The 17,793-nt window shown below is 37.0% G+C and overlaps 1 protein-coding gene across 1 annotated transcript in view; it reads right to left on the reverse strand.

Moving 5' to 3' along the window:
- Positions 1-17,793, reverse strand: part of LOC119427084 (glucosidase 2 subunit beta) — a gene marked incomplete in the record, with an annotated part of 251,558 nt that overhangs the window by 201,770 nt on the left and 31,995 nt on the right. Inside the window, 1 exon segment of the mRNA XM_037695033.1 lies at positions 7,839-7,905. Coding sequence (XP_037550961.1) covers positions 7,839-7,905 — 67 coding nt within the window.

Consider the following 17,793-nt stretch of genomic DNA (forward strand, 5'->3'; position numbering starts at 1 on the left):
ATGAAATTCACTCTCCTGCTGGATTTAAATCAACACTGTGGAAATATTTTGGATTTCAACAGAAGGACGGCTCAACAGACAAAACTCACGTCGTGTGCAACAGGTGCCAGTGTTGAGTTCAAATACTCGGGAAACAACTAATTTGGCCGTTCACCTGAAGAAGAAACACGGCATTGATAGTCATGTTATGTAAGCTCGATATCTATTTTTGTTTCTTTATAATTGAAAGGTAATCAGGGCACTTTTACGTTAACTGGTTTAAAAAAATGCACTTAAACATGAGAAATGTGAGACTATACTGAACAGGTCATTTATTTTTATCTTTTCATTAATTAAGGAAAAACTTTGTATATTTTTTTTTTAATTATTTAAATACATGGTGCCTGTAATAGAAATAAAATGGTTAAATTATATTTGAATTGTTTTTGTAAATTAATTTATATGTACATGAGATGGGCATTTGATATCGCAATATATCGATCGCAGACTTGTGAATCTAATAGAATCAAAATCGTATCGTGACGGACTTTGTGATATCGAGAAAAACCATATGGTCATACAAACAAATCAATATAATATCGTATCGTGGTAAAGCTGGTGATTTACACCCCTGATATATACTTTGTTTTTATGGCACTAGTTTCTTTGCAATCTTTGAAGGTAGACTTGATTAATAATTCTTTGAGCTTTATGAAGGTTTTCATTGAATAATGGCTGCTAATTGTTTTACTCATTTTCCATCCAATATGTGACCAATTTCAGAAGAATGGTTTTTGTTTGTTCTGTGACCTATGGATTATTTACACAGAAAAAGACTCCTGGACTTCAAACCAGGATTGTGTGAACGCATAACAGAAAACTTAGCAATGAACCAATTTTGAATGGGTAACTAGAACCTGGTCTCAATAACAATTTGTTCCCATTTCTTTGCCATTTTAAGCCTAGCACCTCACCTTTTGTATCCAATTGTCCAATTTTCTTTCCTTCTCCGGAACAAGGTCTGGCTAATAAATAAAGTTTTTTAAAAAGCAGCTAAAGACCTAATACAATATTTACAAGAACATTAGAAAGTCTGAACTATTGACAAAGACCGCTTTAAAAGATGACAAAGTCTGGCTTCTTGAAAGAAATGTATAAGGAAATCAGGGATTTATAACTTTAGCAGAATGCTGTATGCACGCCAGTCGTCCTTTTGTCTATTTTGCATAATACTATATTCCACACAAAAATTAAAAATCACACGCATACACCACTGTTTTTCCCACGACACTTAGATCTCATCTTCAGCTGTTCTTCTAAGCTTGTGTCTTCATTCTGGAGGTTAAGTCTAAACTGCCCCTACGGAGCTGAGATAATGACTGCATAGCCAGAATCAATCCCAGGAGTGCATCAAAAGCGGAAGTGCAGGCAAACATACAAAGCAAGTAGCCTGTTCCACTAGAGAAGATCGATGCTAGGGGAAAGTGCTCAAGAGAAACAATGGCTTTCACCATTGTGAAGCAGCAAAAAGGCTGCGGAGAGAAAAAAATTGCTTGGAAAATCTGCTGTAAGCAAAACTGGCTTTGACCCCAATCACATTTATATGCATATAAACCCCGGCATCATAAGTGCTTCAATCTACACACTCATCATAGGTTTTACTCACAAAAGCAGTAATGAATATTAGGAAACTTGCATAGTGATAAATCTTGAGAGAGGGGACTGGATAAAAAGCACAACCTGTTCTTGAGCCTTTGGGAGGCTCCATCATGGTTCATTTCCTGAAGCAGTTGGTGGACTCTATTTATAGGCCAGCATACTCGTACCAGTTAATCCTGCACCGGGTTGCCAACTGCCTGCCAGCTGGCACAGTGTGTGGTTGCACAGGAAGGTTTGGGATGAAAGAATGGTGAGAATCTACATTAATGACCAATGACTGAGGGAGTATTTACCTCGTTTGGCTATTTGGGTTAGCAAAAACTCTCACATGTAACCTTTAAGTACTACCTGCCTAAGATCTACATACAAAACATTTACATCATGTTTATACAATTCAACATATTGTACAGATTATAAGTGGTTGTTTTTCAGAATTCATTTTGTTTAACAATGCATTCAAAACTTTCAGGAAATAAAGGATTGCTGTTTTTGTCACGAAGCAATTATTGGTGACTAAATGGACACAAATGAGATTAGCTCGTAGTATAAATGAGAGAATAATTATCTGTGAATCTGCATTAAAGATAATTAGCAATTCCAATGAAGCAGATTAAGAATGGGGTAACGTTTTGCCAAGTGTCATTAGGGACAAAAGCAGACAAATAACTTTTTTTGTTCTACACAAAGCGGGTATGCAGTATGCATGCTAATACAGTTTGCAAATTGCCTGGCAACTGCAAACATAAGGTATCATTTTTGACATTAGGTTTATTAGAAAAGCAACAAAATCAAGGGTGATATTTTGAGCTGGAGAGCCTTAATCGGGAAAAATGATAAAATAGAATATAGATATTAGATAGATATATTAGATAAGGGCTCTTTTTACGTTTTTGGTGACCTACATGACCTATTTGAATGTGAATGAATTGCATCAACTTTGGTGGCTTTAATGTGAAGCCATTGATGATACAAATACATTAGTCCCTCGATAATTTGCGGTTCGACTTTTGCAGACTCACTCTTTCACGGGTTTTCAACATAAGATTGCACAAGTTTCCCGGTGGACTGGCCGTTCAGTGATCGTCGAAGGACCCCCTCCTTTCTCTTTCAGAGGCTATCCTATCAGCCTCAGAAAGAGAAAGGAGGGGACGGGGTTGGGGTCTGTCTACTGCTATGGGAGTTTCAGTGAGGCAGATACCAGAGGCGGACACCAGAGTGAGTGGCATGAATTGTTTATTTAAAATGATCAAGCTCGACCCAAAGCGAACCTTAACCTGAACTGAGTAGGGACATTACGGGGAATGTCCCGTTACTCCTGATGGCCAATCCGCCCCCGGGCGCTGATTGACTCAGTAACCATCGCATCCGTCTGTTTCACTCACTCTTTTGCTGTGCTCTTTTAGAGCATTTAAAGAGTTTACAACATTGCAAAAGAGTGGGAAGGGTTTATAAAACCTTAAAATATACTCAATAATAAATAATACTAAAATCAATATAACATCCCTACTTCACGAATTTTCACTTATCACGGGGATGTCTGGAACGTAACACCTGCGATAAGTGGGGGACTACTGTAAGTGTTTCCCAGCTATTTTCAGGGAGATGGTCTCCTGCTTACATACCATGCTTTATGTATGTTATCACTATGATATTATTTTGTACGCCCACAAGGGAATGGTCACAAGGCCCTGTTTCCATAATCTTGTCCAACATAGTTACTAACAAGCTCCAGTCATTTGTCAATAGATCCATTAGTGATATGCTCAGCATCAGGTAGCCTGAGAAGATCTTTAATTCCAATCAGAGGAAAAGAACTGACCAGAGGTAAATCAGCCCAGAGGTAATAATAATAATAAAATAAATAAATAAAACAGCTAAACTGGGTCAGGACAGGACACACACTGTGTAAAGCATGTGATAATGTCACATGCCAAGCCTTTGACTGGAACCCAGAGGGAAAGAGAAAAGTTGGAAGGCAAAAACAGACCTAGAAAAAAAGTTATGTTGTGAGTGAGGGGAAGAAAATGGACTGACGTGGGATAAACTGAAGATGTTGCCCAGATCTATGTCCATTGTTGAGTGTTGTTGCAACCCTATGCTCCCCAGGGACTTCAAAGAAACAGTTAATGGTCATGATCATGGTTTTTCATTAAATGAGACCATAGTCAGTCCTGCTTCAAATTCTCAACAATGAAGCCATGCCAGGCATGCAATGTCCACATCATGGATACGGGTGTCATCATGTTCCACCCTGGGATCCCCCGATACACTGCAATCATAATAAACCAGCCCAGCCTTGCTACAGAGGTTTTGTGCATGTTCAAAACACCCTACAGCATATCATATTCTAGCACAGATACTGGGGAACCCACTCTGAACTTTATAATTATCTAAAGACCTTGACAAGACTTTACAAAGGCCACCCACATTCTGGCAGATTGTTTTTTACATCTTAGTAGGATCTGTATTCATGGTAAAAAAAAAGGGGCATACACATGGATTAAGCTAGCCAACTTGCTTAGTCCACTGGTTGACAGATTGAGACAATGGTTGTATGTAGAAATGCATGATTCTTGCCATTATTTCAGTTTACTAATGCATATTTAAGCACTGTTCAAAGAGGCAAGTTGCCCTGAGTGGAGGGAAATAGAGTGGATGGATGGTTTCAGAGCTGTGAGGGGTGGAGGGCTGAATATTGGCACACTTCCAACTGTAGAAATGGGCACACAGCACTCCCCTAAAAAAATGCTGCAGAAGCATTATTGTCCTCAAAGTCATGTGTTGTATAACACTTGGTTTACTATGCCCAGCTGTGTTTCATTCCTGCAGACTACGCCCTGTTAGCTTTAGCAGCATTGATTTTTTTTTTTTCACAAGCACGTAGTGGGAAAATGAGGAATGTGAAGATAAAGATGGCTGTAGTGAAAAACCATGGTGAAGACAGGCAAGCTTGTTGGGTATTGTGTGTTCTAGTTTTCTGCCAGATGTTTAAACATCTCCCTTGAAGGCCTTTTTCTGAACCGACATCCAACACTGATCATGACTGGAAGTTTGTCATTTCAGGCTGATGGGACTTGGTGCTGAGACTTCACAGCTTCTCAGCTGGTTAAGTTGAGCAAAGTAGGCTACTTTAGTTAGTATAACCCTAATACTAAGTCAGTACAAAGTTAAGTAAGTTTCAGATATTGGCTACAATCTTCTGCACATCCTTTTATACAAAACAAAAACAAAATTGCTCTTTTGCCTTCGGAAGTAGGTGATAAGAGGTCTGTCACGATAACAGATTTTGCTGGGCGATTAATTGTCTCAGAAATTATTGCGATAAACAATAATATTGTTTGAAATTTAACAATAATTGTCAAATTTTAGAAGAAATGTTGATTTGTTTGGATTGCAGTACCTTTTTTTGACCACCTGATGGCAATATAAGACTGTTTGAACCAAAGGATGGAAAGTTGAGCAGCGTGTCTCTTTAAGAAAAATGGAAGGGAGGGCCCTTGACATGACATGGACTGACACGATGACATGGCAGACGCTCGGTGGTTTGAGCTCTTTAGCATAGCATTTTCACATAAAGCTTTTAATTAAAAAAAAAAAAAAAAAAACAGTAAACAAGTTCTCAGCTTCTTTTTGCAGAGAAATCTTTTTACACAAAGGCACAGATTTGAACCATGAATTTTGGAACTCGACAAGACTAAGGTTTATTCCCGAGGTCGGCCTGTTAGCTTAGCTTGTAGCTTAGCTGCTTTTAATGATCCAAAAATGTGATTTTAGACAGTTAAAACATATTTTAAAGAGAAAGGGAGGAGTCAGTGAAGCGCACCGGAGATGAGCCGTGTCTTCAGTAGAAAGAGAGAGACACGAAGAAACGATAAAGCTGGTAAATTAGGTTGATCATTTTCATTCATCACGCGATTAATTGATTTATTGTTTATCGCGACAGACCTAGATGGAGATTATTTTGTGGTGTGTGAAGTGTGAAGATGGGCATGAAGATGTTCAGATGTCTTGAGTGTTTCTGCAAAACGATTATCAACCAAGAATATCTTATATTTTATAAATACCTTTTTTCACGTTCCTAATTTTGAAGAAATAAGAGTTGAATTCTGACTGGATTGATTAAATAAAAGTGGCTAGCTGTAGCACGAGCCATTAGCTCTTCAACCTGTTAATTAAACAGTTTTTCCAAAATGAGGTTGTTCAAAGAGACATTTTTATCTTAAATGTTCATAACGTTTCCACAAAACCCCACATCAAAAGATCTGAATAATTCCTGTTTGGTGACGATAAAGGTCAGAAATTTCCAGCCGATTTGATGTGAATCTTCTTAGCTTCAATTATAGAAATAACACCAGCTCCTTCAAGTAACACATTTCCATTTATTTTCAGTACAGTTTTAAATGGTTCTCATTACTTGTACAAAAAAAAAAACCAACCTAACTGCAAAAAATTGGTGAATAACACAAAATCAGACATTCATTTAAGACAATTTATCATCTATTGAAAATATTCAACCTCCTTCCTCTTTTAATAGATATTCATACGCATGTATTATATTCTTTAAAAAAAGGCACAGCTGGAAAAATAAAAAGCTATGATGGAAGAAAATATACTTTTTAAGAATTTCTTTAGTATTTCATGATTATCTAAAAGAAAATGTGACAAGAATCTTAGAGAAAGCAATTTCAGTATAAAAAAAAGTCACTAGTGGTCTTCAAACCAATGAATCGCAATTACATGAAAACATCTGCCAACACAATATGACCAAACTTTATAAAAGAATGTTTCTGCAATCGTGTGAATATTTATGAAGCATTCATTCTATTGTGATCCATTTTTCTTCCGTACATTTATCAGCATCTTACTCATTCCACAATTTTTGTGCCATTTCAACAAATCATGCTTCAAAACATTCCGCTCGTTCAAGAGAACGATGCTATGACATTTGGTATTGGTGCAACTTTAGCTTTTTGAAATATTTAGCCTTTTCTGCCACTTTTTTCTCATAGAAAATGAAATGAGCTAATTTTACATCCTTCAGATCTTTAGATCCGTTTACAACCTTTTACTGCTCCTTTCACATTTTGTTCTGGTTCAGCTTCTTTCAGCTTCCTTGTGCAAATTAAAAAAAAAAATCAGCTACTTTCACATAATTTCAGCTGGGTTTTATTTTCAGCTGTTTTGTGCTCCTTTCAAGATATTTCTGCTAACTAGAACATTTTTTGTGATTCTTCTAACTTCTTTCTGCTAATTTCAGCTTATTTGTGAAAGTTTCAGCTTCTTCTGCTATTTCTGTTACTCTTTAGCTGTTTTTATTCTAATTTTAGCCTTTTCAGCTAATTCTACATTATTTGCATTCATTTCAACCATTTTCCGTCTAATTCAGCAAAAATGTGCTCTTTCTACTTCCTTGTGGTAATTTAAGCCTCCTTCCGAATTTTTAGCTACAGTTGTTGTATTTTTTTAATATAATTTCAGCTTTTTTCAGAAAATTTCCACTTTTTGTGCTCATTTCTGCTTCTTCCAGCCTAATTGGGCAAACCTTTGTTCTTTCTGCTTTCTTCTGATTATTTACGTTTGTAGCATTTTTAAGCTAATTTCAGCCCTTTTCAGATAATTTCAAAATGTTCATGGTAATTTTTGCTACTTTCAAACTAATTAACGTCTTTATGGTAATTTCAGCTTGTTATACTCCTTTCAACTTTTGTCTGCTAGTTTCAGTTTTTTCTGCCGTTTCAGCTACTATTTAGTTGTTTTATGCTAATTTTAGCCTTTTCAGCTAATTCTACTTTTTTTATTTTGTTTAGTTCAGCTATGTCCACATCATTTTGGTAGTTTAAGCTTCTTTCTGCCTTTTCAGCAATTTGTAGCCAATTTCAGCCTATTTTTTAGCTAATTTGCTAATTTTCTCATTTTTGTGCTCATTTCTGCTTATTGAAACCTAATTCAGTAAATATGTGTTCTTTTTGCTTTCTTCTAATTTAAACTTGCTCTTCCATTTCGGCTACATTTCAGCAAGTTTTTAGCCAATTTCAGCTGTTTTCCAGCATGTTCATCTGCAATAAGCATTCACACTACATTTTCATAGGAAATGCAATTTCTCTAGTTTTATTTGCGTTCCAAGTCTTGTTTCAATATCAAACGTACTTAAAATTGGTCAAAAAATGTGACTGAGTGTAAATAATCCAGATGTTACGTACCTGCCATCTTTATCGCTGTCCAGTAATTGGAAAAGGCTGGTTACAGAAGTATTCTGAGGCTTCAAACCTAAGAAATAAACAAGAGATGAGAAGTTTTACACCAACCTTGTTAAGAAGGAATATTTTTATTTAAATAGCCATGCAGATGTTCTTAATCACCTATCAGTGATATCAACTGTGATCTGTTTCAATACAAACAAGAGTTAGGGATAAAAAGGGAAAGGGGTGGTGGTGGGGGGTGTGTGCACAAAGCTAAAGCTGGATTTAAAATACGAGGGGAGAGAGGGCAATCAGGCAATGAGTCAGTCATGCTGTGCAAGAACATTTGCCTTCACTGTGGGGGGAAAAAAGCGTGTCAGAGTCCAGAATGCAATCAGGAGGCTTTGTGCCGTAACGGCTGGAATGACAGTGATTTCCTTCGTCTCCGTTCATGTTCGGAGGCAGATGAACAGGAGATGCAAAAACTTCCTGAGCACCCCCGCCCACCCCCCTCGCCAGCAAGCATGTGACCCCAACCGGTTCATTTTGTGAAGCTCTTTCATTGGGAGTGGGAGGGGGGCGGGGCGGTGGGAGGAAGTTCGAGGGCGTTTGGCGCAGAGCGTTTCCCAAATCGTTGGCTGAGCGGAGAATGTAAAGTGGGCAAAGCGATTGGCCCTGAAGTCTGGTGGGGGGTTAAGCACTTTACATAATGCTAATTGCACATCCGCCGCAATTACCTTTCTGTTCTAATTACAGAAAAGCTAATTGCGAAATTAGCCTGTTTCTTTTCTTCCCATGGTATACAGTATGAAGAGCTTAGAGCGTGTGCTGTGAGAAGACAGAAAAATAAAACAGCTACTCCATACTTTGTAAATTCAGCTAAACGTTCCAATGAAATCCGATGCCTCGCATGCCAGTTTTAAATGTAGGTCTCGTGTGTTCCATTAGCGCTCAGACCATCTGCTGAAGATGACGCTCAGCTACTACCACACCAAATTTGAGCTCACTATCAGTAAAGCTGAAAGAATTTTAGCCATTTTTTGTGTTAGCTAAGGTTGACTAGCTGTGGCGACCATTTCGAATTGGAATGACATCAAGACTGGATCAGCTGTAAACGTTTATCAAACTATTACTTTCTGGGTTTCATGAAAATTCCGCCAGTGGTTCAGGAGATATTTTGCTAACAGACAGACAAGTGCACACATGCTCACCTTTCCAGGTGGCAGGCAATAAAAAAACTGTCAAATTCAGAATTGAACTCAAAATCTTACTTCTAACCTACAACAACCTAGCTCCATCTTATATTACAGACCTTATTATTCCATATTTTCCTAAAAGCACTTCGCTCTCAGATTGCAGGCTTACTTGTGGTTCATAGAGTTTCCAAAAGCAGAATGGGAGGAAGATCTTTCAGTTATCAGGCTCCGCTCTTGTGGAACCAACATCCAGTTTCTGTCCATGAGGCTGACACATCGTCCAGTTTTAAAACTGGACTTAAGACTTTCATTTTGATAAATCCTATAGTTAGGGTTGGCTTGTTATGCTGCTATAAGCTTAGACTACTAGAGGACAAATTGATCTAATTTCCTAAAATGAATTGAAAAAAATTGAATAGATTTCATTTTTTAATATTTCTATCTCAACATGTGATTCTTGACCTGCCATTGTGTATCTGTTCCTCTCAAACCCAGCCGGTCGAAGCAGGTGACCGTTTGTCCTGAGCCTGGTTCTGCTAAAGGTTTCTTCCTCATCAGGGAGTTTTTCCTTTCCACTGTCGCCTTCGTGCTTGCTGAAGATGAGTCAGTGAATTCAAAGCAGTCTGCTCCTCAGATAAATAACATGAACTTATTTTTTTAATATACAGTAGTCACTCGCTACTTTGCGGTTCAATCGCAGCCTCGCTCCGTTGCGGTTTTTCAAAATAAGATGGACACGACACACAATTGGCTGATTGATGGATGAGCTGCACGATTGGCATGGAATTGTATTTAAAAATAATTATTTTACATTATTTAGCACCGGCTGCACCTGTGTGCAGCCCACACTGCAGGATAAACTTCCTGCTGCAGCTGATCAGCTGTTCTCCGTGCAGAGCGGAGAAGTGGGCGTGGCCAAGGGCGCATGCAGGTGGCAAAGAGTAGACGAGGCAGAGAGCTGAAATCATGACATTCTTCTAGAGCATAGAAACATTGAAACATTATAGAAACATTGTTTAGAATATTGCAAGAGTGTGGGAAGGGTTTAAAACGCCTTAATATTTATATAAATACTAAAACAAAATACTACTTACTACTTGTACTACTATTCCGACTTCGCGGTTTTTCCCTTATCGCGGGGCTTCAGGGTACGGATCCCCCACGATAAACGAGGGACTACTTTATATGAATGTTTCTGTTCAGTGCCCTGAGATGACTTCTGTCTTCGACTTCTTCTGACTTTGTGCTATTTAAATAATTTGAATTGAAGGGCATGCCTTTAGGATTCAAAGGTTTTAAAAGTGCAACCTCCTAACATGATGACTCAACATGTCAATAAAAAGGCCAGATTCTGTCCCTCTACTGTTGACTAAAAGACAAAAAAAGAAAATTCACTAATATTATTCATCAATACACAGCATCTGTCATATTAGTTAGCGACCCTTTCGTTTGTTCGAATGGCTCTTTATTCCTCACCTAATGCTCGATATTCTCAGCCCCCTCAACTTTGAGTAAGAAAAAAAAAAAAAATGAGTGTGCGTACAGAGGAAGAGAGATGGTCTCATCCCTCTTTTGACTGCAAAGCCACAGCTTTGAAAAACAACCGTAAGGAGGATAGATGGAAGAGGGAGGGCAGAGGGACAAAAAAAATTGAGCAGGTGGAGGAAGGGGGAGGTAAAAAGGTAAAAGGAAAATAAATAAAAAAATAAAAAGGAGTAGGTTGAAGACGTTGGCTCTTTAGGCCGATGGCACATATAGGAGGCTATGTTTACTAATGGACACCATCAGTCATCCACCCATGTTGCCCTGGTGATATCAGAGCGCACTCGTAAAATAGAGAGGCACATCGAGAACAGAGAAAATGGAACATATCAGCAGGAGTCTGCAGATCTATGGCTACCCTACAGACAATGTTATCCACTCAGATACGGTTTTCTTTCTCTCTGCACTCTAACTCAAAAGAAAACGTGTATTTTGCCATCTTTTATATACTAGAAGCAATATTTGAGAGAAGAAAATAACATTTTTTAGAGAAAAAAAAAAAAGGAAGAAATAAAAACAGATCAAAACGCTACATGTGCAACACCAAGCTTTTAGTTTAAGGAGCAGAACTGATAGCTTAAATATGGAGGAAAAACTCTGAAAATAAGTGGTTTACCTTAAATGTCACGTTTAATGATGAGGGGCTTTGCTGCAGCAGAGTGACTCAGACAGTGCATCGCATTCACAGAGCACCAAGGAGCAAGAAGAGTGTTAAAAATAAGTAAGTTAGCAGTTTGCGTTTGTTTATACAGCTGTGATTACAGTTGCCGAGCCAGTCTCGCAGAGCCTGCCCCACATGGTGGCGACTCATTTTATGAGTAATTTTACACAGCCCAATCTGATGAAGAGCAGTTGGCACAAATACTGAACTGAGATGCCAGGAAGCTCCAGTACGTTCATGACGCAAAAATCTAAATAATTATATCTAATTACCGGTAATCTGGATTTAACTCTAAAATGCATTAAAACAAATGTGGGCAACTTAAGGCCGGAAGGCCAAAAGTGCCCCTTGGACCATCTCCATCAGGTCCCCAATATCCTTAGTTAAAAAAATAAAATAAAATAAAAAACTTATACAAAAAAAAAACATTTTGATAAAAAATACAGCAATTTATCCATGAGATTTAAGGAAATTAAAATTAAACATCTCATGTGAAACGCTTTAAAAACATTTTTTAAGTCATAGTGTTTCCAAAACTAGACTGAACCTTAATGGCTTAGAAACAAACATACAAGTTTGTTTTGCATATTTCCACCAACATGTATAACATGATAAGATTACATAATATACACGTTAGCTTAACATGTTACACGTTAACATGTATAACATGTTAAGCTAATATGTATAAGACGATAAGACGATATATATGAAGTAGCTTAGTGTGTGTTTTGTATTAGAATTAGAAAAATTAGAAAGAGTTATTCATTTTGTTCTGTTACTTGAAAATTATTGTGATTGAAATAATTGTTTGAAAAAAGGGGCAGATATAATAAGATTTTTTTTTTCTTTCTGCTGCCTTTCATTTTAAATCTTTTGTATCTTTTTTTATATTGTTATGGAATTGTTTTGTACTTTTTTAAAATGAATAAACTTCATACCATACCATAAGCTAACATGTAGAACACGATAAGCTAACATGTACAACATGTTAAGCTAATGTGTACGTGTTAAGCTAAAGCATATAACATGATAGCTAACGTGTAATACCCGTTAGCTTAACATGTTAAATATGTTAAGATAAAGCATACAACATGATAGCTAATGTGTATAACATGTTAACCTAAAGCGTATAACATGATGGCTAACATGTATAACATGTTAAGCTAACATGTATAACATGTTAAGATAAAGTGTATAGCATGATAGCTAATGTGTATAACATGTTAAGCTAATGTGTATAACATGTTAAGCTAACATGTATAACATGTTAAGATAAAGTGTATAGCATGATAGCTAATGTGTATAACATGTTAAGCTAACGTGTATAACATGTTAAGATAAAGTGTATAACATGATAACTAATGTGTATAACATGATAAGCTAAAGCATATAACATGATAGCTAATGTGTATAACATGATAAGCTAAAGCATATAACATGATAGCTAATGTGTATAACATGTTAAGCTAAAGTGTATAACATGTTAAGCTAATGTGTATAACATGTTAAGCTAATGTGTATAACATGTTAAGCTAACATGTACAACATGTTAAGATAAAGCATATAACATGATAGCTAACATGTATAACATGTTAAGATAAAGCGTATAACATGACAGCTAATGTGTATAACATGTTAAGCTAAAGCCTATAACATGATAGCTAATGTGTATAACATGTTAAGCTAAAGCCTATAACATGATAGCTAATGTCAGAGTCAGTCAGAGTCAGAATTTCTTTATTGTCATTCGCACCTTATGTGGTACATGTGGTGGTAATGTATATAACATGTTAAGCTAATGTGTATAACATGTTAAACTAACATGTATAACATGTTAAGCTAATGTGTATAACATGTTAAACTAACGTGTATAACATGCTAAGATAAAGCATATAACATGATAGCTAACATGTATAACATGTTAAGCTAACGTATAACATGATAGCTAATAACGTGTATAACATGTTAAGCTAAAGCATATAACATGATAGCTAACGTGTATAACATGTTAAGCTATAGTACATAACATGTTAAGTTAACATGTTTAACATGATAAGCTAACATGTACAACATATTGTCACAAGACCCAATTTACAGAATATGTCTTATATTCTTAAAAGATATGGAAAAGACAGGTTGTATAAAGCATGTTAACTATGTTACAATAAGAAAAAGCCTTTTAAAAACTATTCTAGATTATCTGTCATAAAAAACATTTATTTTAAGATTCTTTATGCGGCCATTTGATTGCTTTAAACGTCTTAATGTAGCCCTTTGGAAAAAAATGTTGCCCACTTCTGCATTAAATGAAGGAAATTCAAAGGCATGAGGTCAGAAAACAAGCTTTGCAGACACAAATTAAAGGCCCAGAATTATAGCCTTATTACAGCTGCAACCTTTTTATGCCTAATCTCTTCCATTATAAAATCTCATGAAGTGATGGCGCACGAGGTGTGGATTAAGGATGACTCTCGGCTACTACTGCATCAAATTTACCTAAATATTTTTTACAATTTACTAGGTTATAGCCATTATTGTGTGGACCAATGTTGACTGGGTTGGCTCCATATTGTAATGGGTTTTAGATGGACAGTCAATGGTACCTTTCTGAAAGTTTTATTGAAATCTATCCAATGGTTCATGAGATATTTTACTAACAAACAGGGAGTTTCGATTAACAGTCAAAGATGATGCAATTGTGAAGAACTCAAAGTGATGAAAAGGAGTCCAAATTTTAGCTCAATATCTGTAAAAATGACTGAATATTAGCTATTTTATGTTTCCTAAAGCCAGTAGGTTGTCACGAGTTGGCCCTTAAAGTCAATCAGTCAATCTTTGATTACTTTTTGACATGTTTTCATTCAAATCTATTGAGTGGTTTATGAGATATTTTGCTAATAAACCAACACCTGCTATGAGTGGCGAGCTATAAAAATACACCAGTCATAGGTGAAAATTAAAGTTTGTGATTTTTGGGGGATCTGTAACCAGTGGTTTTCTCCACGGTCTTTTGAAAGAGATGTAGCTCTAGTATCAGATTTGACTTTGAATAGTTGTGCATGTATAAATAAAAAAAATATGAATACTATTATTAAACAAGCAGCATTCCGATGTTCCTCGTAGCTGAAGGATTTGAATAGTAAACGTTTGTAGCTGATAAGGGCTGGAATTGAACAGGGAAAGCAAGTAAACTTTAAAGTTTTTGGTGTGAGATATTAAAGTGGGTAGGAGTTGCAGTGTAAAGAAAAGACGTCGGCCTTTCCCTTCTTGTTCGAGGAGGTGTAGAGTGACAGATCCAGGCGAGTGGAGGGAACCATGTTATCCACAGGAAATTCCCTTAAACTGCGGATAAACTTGGAAACTGTGCAATTCTGCATTTTAGATTATAGAAATAATAAAAAAATGTAAACACTATGGCCCTGTAGGAATATCAAACAAATATTAAAGAATGACCCCAACATGAACCCACAGATCCGCATTATTCTCATTAGCTGAGAAGAACAAAGTGTTTGGTGCCCATTGAGGATTTACTTCTAATCTCCCAGCATGCTTTGCAGAATTTGAGGAAGAGCTACTTGTTTAATAAATGTGAATATTATAGCTCAGTTGGATATTTCTATAAACAAGGGTTTGCATTTTGTCACCTAATAAACTTGTGTTCTTGTGCTGAATTGTGACTGGAGTTCCTTAGATCAACTAAAAGAATTACCGTATACATGGCAAGTATAGTTCTTTTAGAAACCTGTAAAATGTATGTACCGCATACTAAAGGAAAAAAAAAAAAAAGAACTTTGATTGCTTTTCTGTCAGGTCTAATATCCCCAGCTCTCCATAGTTCTATTTTTTCCACCGTACCACACATCGCGCTGCAAGAAACTAATTTTCTTTGAGGGTACAAATAACCTGGTCCTTTTAAACATCTCAATAACTGCGCGTGAAGCCCTGGAGACACGTCTGAGTGCCAGCAGCCGTGAGGAGAGAGACTGTTCGGTTCTACTGTGCAGGTTCAGCTTCTTGTTCCTCTGGCTTTTCATTCCTACTTTAACACGATCTATTAAGGTGACAAAGTGACACACTCGAAACAATCCATGTCCAGACGGCCCTGTGCACCACTGATAACTCATTGCAGCTCAACCTAGACTTACAAGAGTCCTTGCAGATAACTTTTCTTTATGTTTTTTTTATATAACAGGACACTTATAATGTGTGTTTACCAGAAGGTGATCAGACCAACAAAATAAATTACTGTATAGGGTATCTTAACGGTTTAGGCTCATCTTATGTTTTTTGTAAATTTATGATGACAAGACACTGTTATTCTGGACAGGAATTGAACAGGGAACACAAGTAACCCTTAATGTTTTGGTACAAGATAGTCAAGTGGGCAGCAGCTACACTGACTAAAAACAGAGATAGATTTATATTTTATTTTATTTTGCTTGCCCAAGCAGAGGGAGCAATTTTATCCACTACTGTGTGCAATGATGAAGCTAGAGGGTAGCCATTGGTGGCCTTGGCCACCATACAACAGTATTTCCCTTACATTATATATCATTATACAAGCAGGGCACCCCGCCCTGTCAACAGAACCAAGCACCCTACCTACTAAACCGAAACACCCCCACCCCATTGTCGAAAACTGCCGACACTGACGTAGCGCTAAGCTAGAGGCACACAATACAGATGCGCTAGCTACAAAGCTAGACGTAGTGGTCCGATTCCCTCATGCTCTCGAGCCGTGGCCCCCCAAGAAAAAAAATTTGCGGAAGAGATGAGCGCCCTGCATGTACGGGAAACACTGGTACAATATTCTTCAGCCTCAAATGATGGAGGTGACCATCTTACATAAATATATAGTGGTAACCATTTTGGATTTTGACATGGCAACCCAATTTTTGATGCAACCTTTCTTATGCCTAGATGAAGCGGCACACCAAAAGGGAAGTCGATTGGAAAACGGTTATTTTTGTCCTCTGTCCGTCCGTCCATTTTTGTCTAGGGGACAAAAAAGGCTGTAATTCAGTCAAGGTTACACACATTAAGGTAAAATGATGTGTACTCAAAGCTTAGAGTTGTGAACAACACATACTTTGACCATGATATCTCACAAAAGAGGGTTAAAAATGCTTTTGTTTGTTTCAAGGATTTAACAAAGCTCCTATAACAACATTGCTCTTTTAGTTACTCTAGCATAATAAAACACAGCTGAAATATGCATTCTTTTAAGGGATGGTAGTAATTGTATTTAGATATTTTTAATCCTGCAAAATAGTGCTATTTTTGCTCAGGATTATATGATCAGAATCTCAAACCGGCTGTGTCAACAAGAAATAAAAATGAAGTTTGGTAAAAGGTAAGTCTTTGGTCAGTCTTGATTAATGCCTTGCAATTTTGAGAACTATATTAACTGCTTACTTACTTACTGCTGGTAGGGTAAAAAAAACTTCCTTGGTTTTACACACACATGCACATACACTAACATTTGAGTTACATGATGAAACTATGAGTGGAAGGCCGACATTAACAAGCTAACTCGACCACACGGATGCGTGTTACACCCTGAAGATGAGATGTAATGGAAGTAAAAAAAAATAAAAAAAATAAACAGGCTAAGGAAAGAGGGGGTCACATTTGTGTCAGCCAGCAAACCTCGGCTCAGCTTGCACAGAAGAAAACATGATGGATGCATGCTGCCCAAAGAAACGGACAGTCAAATGAACTTTTCTGCAATTCAAACAATAACAGAAAGTCAGCAACATCAGAGAAGTAGAGAAAAATCTTGAGCAGTCTTCTTTAATGCTGTCTGATATATTGAAAAGCCGACAGAATGTGAGTGTACACGTAGGCCTGTCGCAATAAACAATAAATCAATTAATTATACGATAAATGAAAATTATCAACCTCATTTTCATTTATCGGCTTTATTGTTTCTTAATGTCTCTCTCTTTCTACTGAAAACACAGGATGACAAAAAGACTCAACTCCGGTGCTCTTCACTGACCCCTCCCTTTCTCTGTTCTCTTTAAAATCCATTTAACCGTCCAAAATCGCATTTTTGGATCAATTTAAAGCAGCTGAGCTGAGAAGCTAAGCTACGAGCTAAGCTAACAGGCCGACCTTGGAGAAAAACCTCCGTCTTGTCGAAGCTCCAAAATTCACGGTTGAAACCCGTGCCTTCGTCTGAAAAGTCGTTTTTCTCTGAAAAAAGAAGCTGAGAACTTGTTTACCGATTTTTTTTTTATTATTATTATTAAAAGCTTTGTGTGAAAAATGCTATGCTAAAAAGCTCAAATCAAACGGAGTGTCCACCAATTGGAGAACCGAAAAACAGGAAAAAGAGACAGCCCATGTCACAAAGGGGCCTCCCTCTCATTTTCCTTAAAGAGACATGCTGCTCACTCCCTCACTATCCATCCTTTGGTTCAAACAGTCTTATACTGCCATCCAGTGGTTAAAAACGGTACTACACACAAAAATCACCAACAATTCTTCTTAAATTTGACAATCATTACTAATTATTGTCAAATTTCGAACAATATTATCATTTATCGCAATAATTTCTGAGACAATCGCCCAG

Source organism: Nematolebias whitei, chromosome 1 (genome assembly GCF_014905685.2).
Source record: "Nematolebias whitei isolate Nwh7 chromosome 1, NemWhi1, whole genome shotgun sequence".
Lineage (NCBI taxonomy): Eukaryota > Metazoa > Chordata > Actinopteri > Cyprinodontiformes > Rivulidae > Nematolebias > Nematolebias whitei.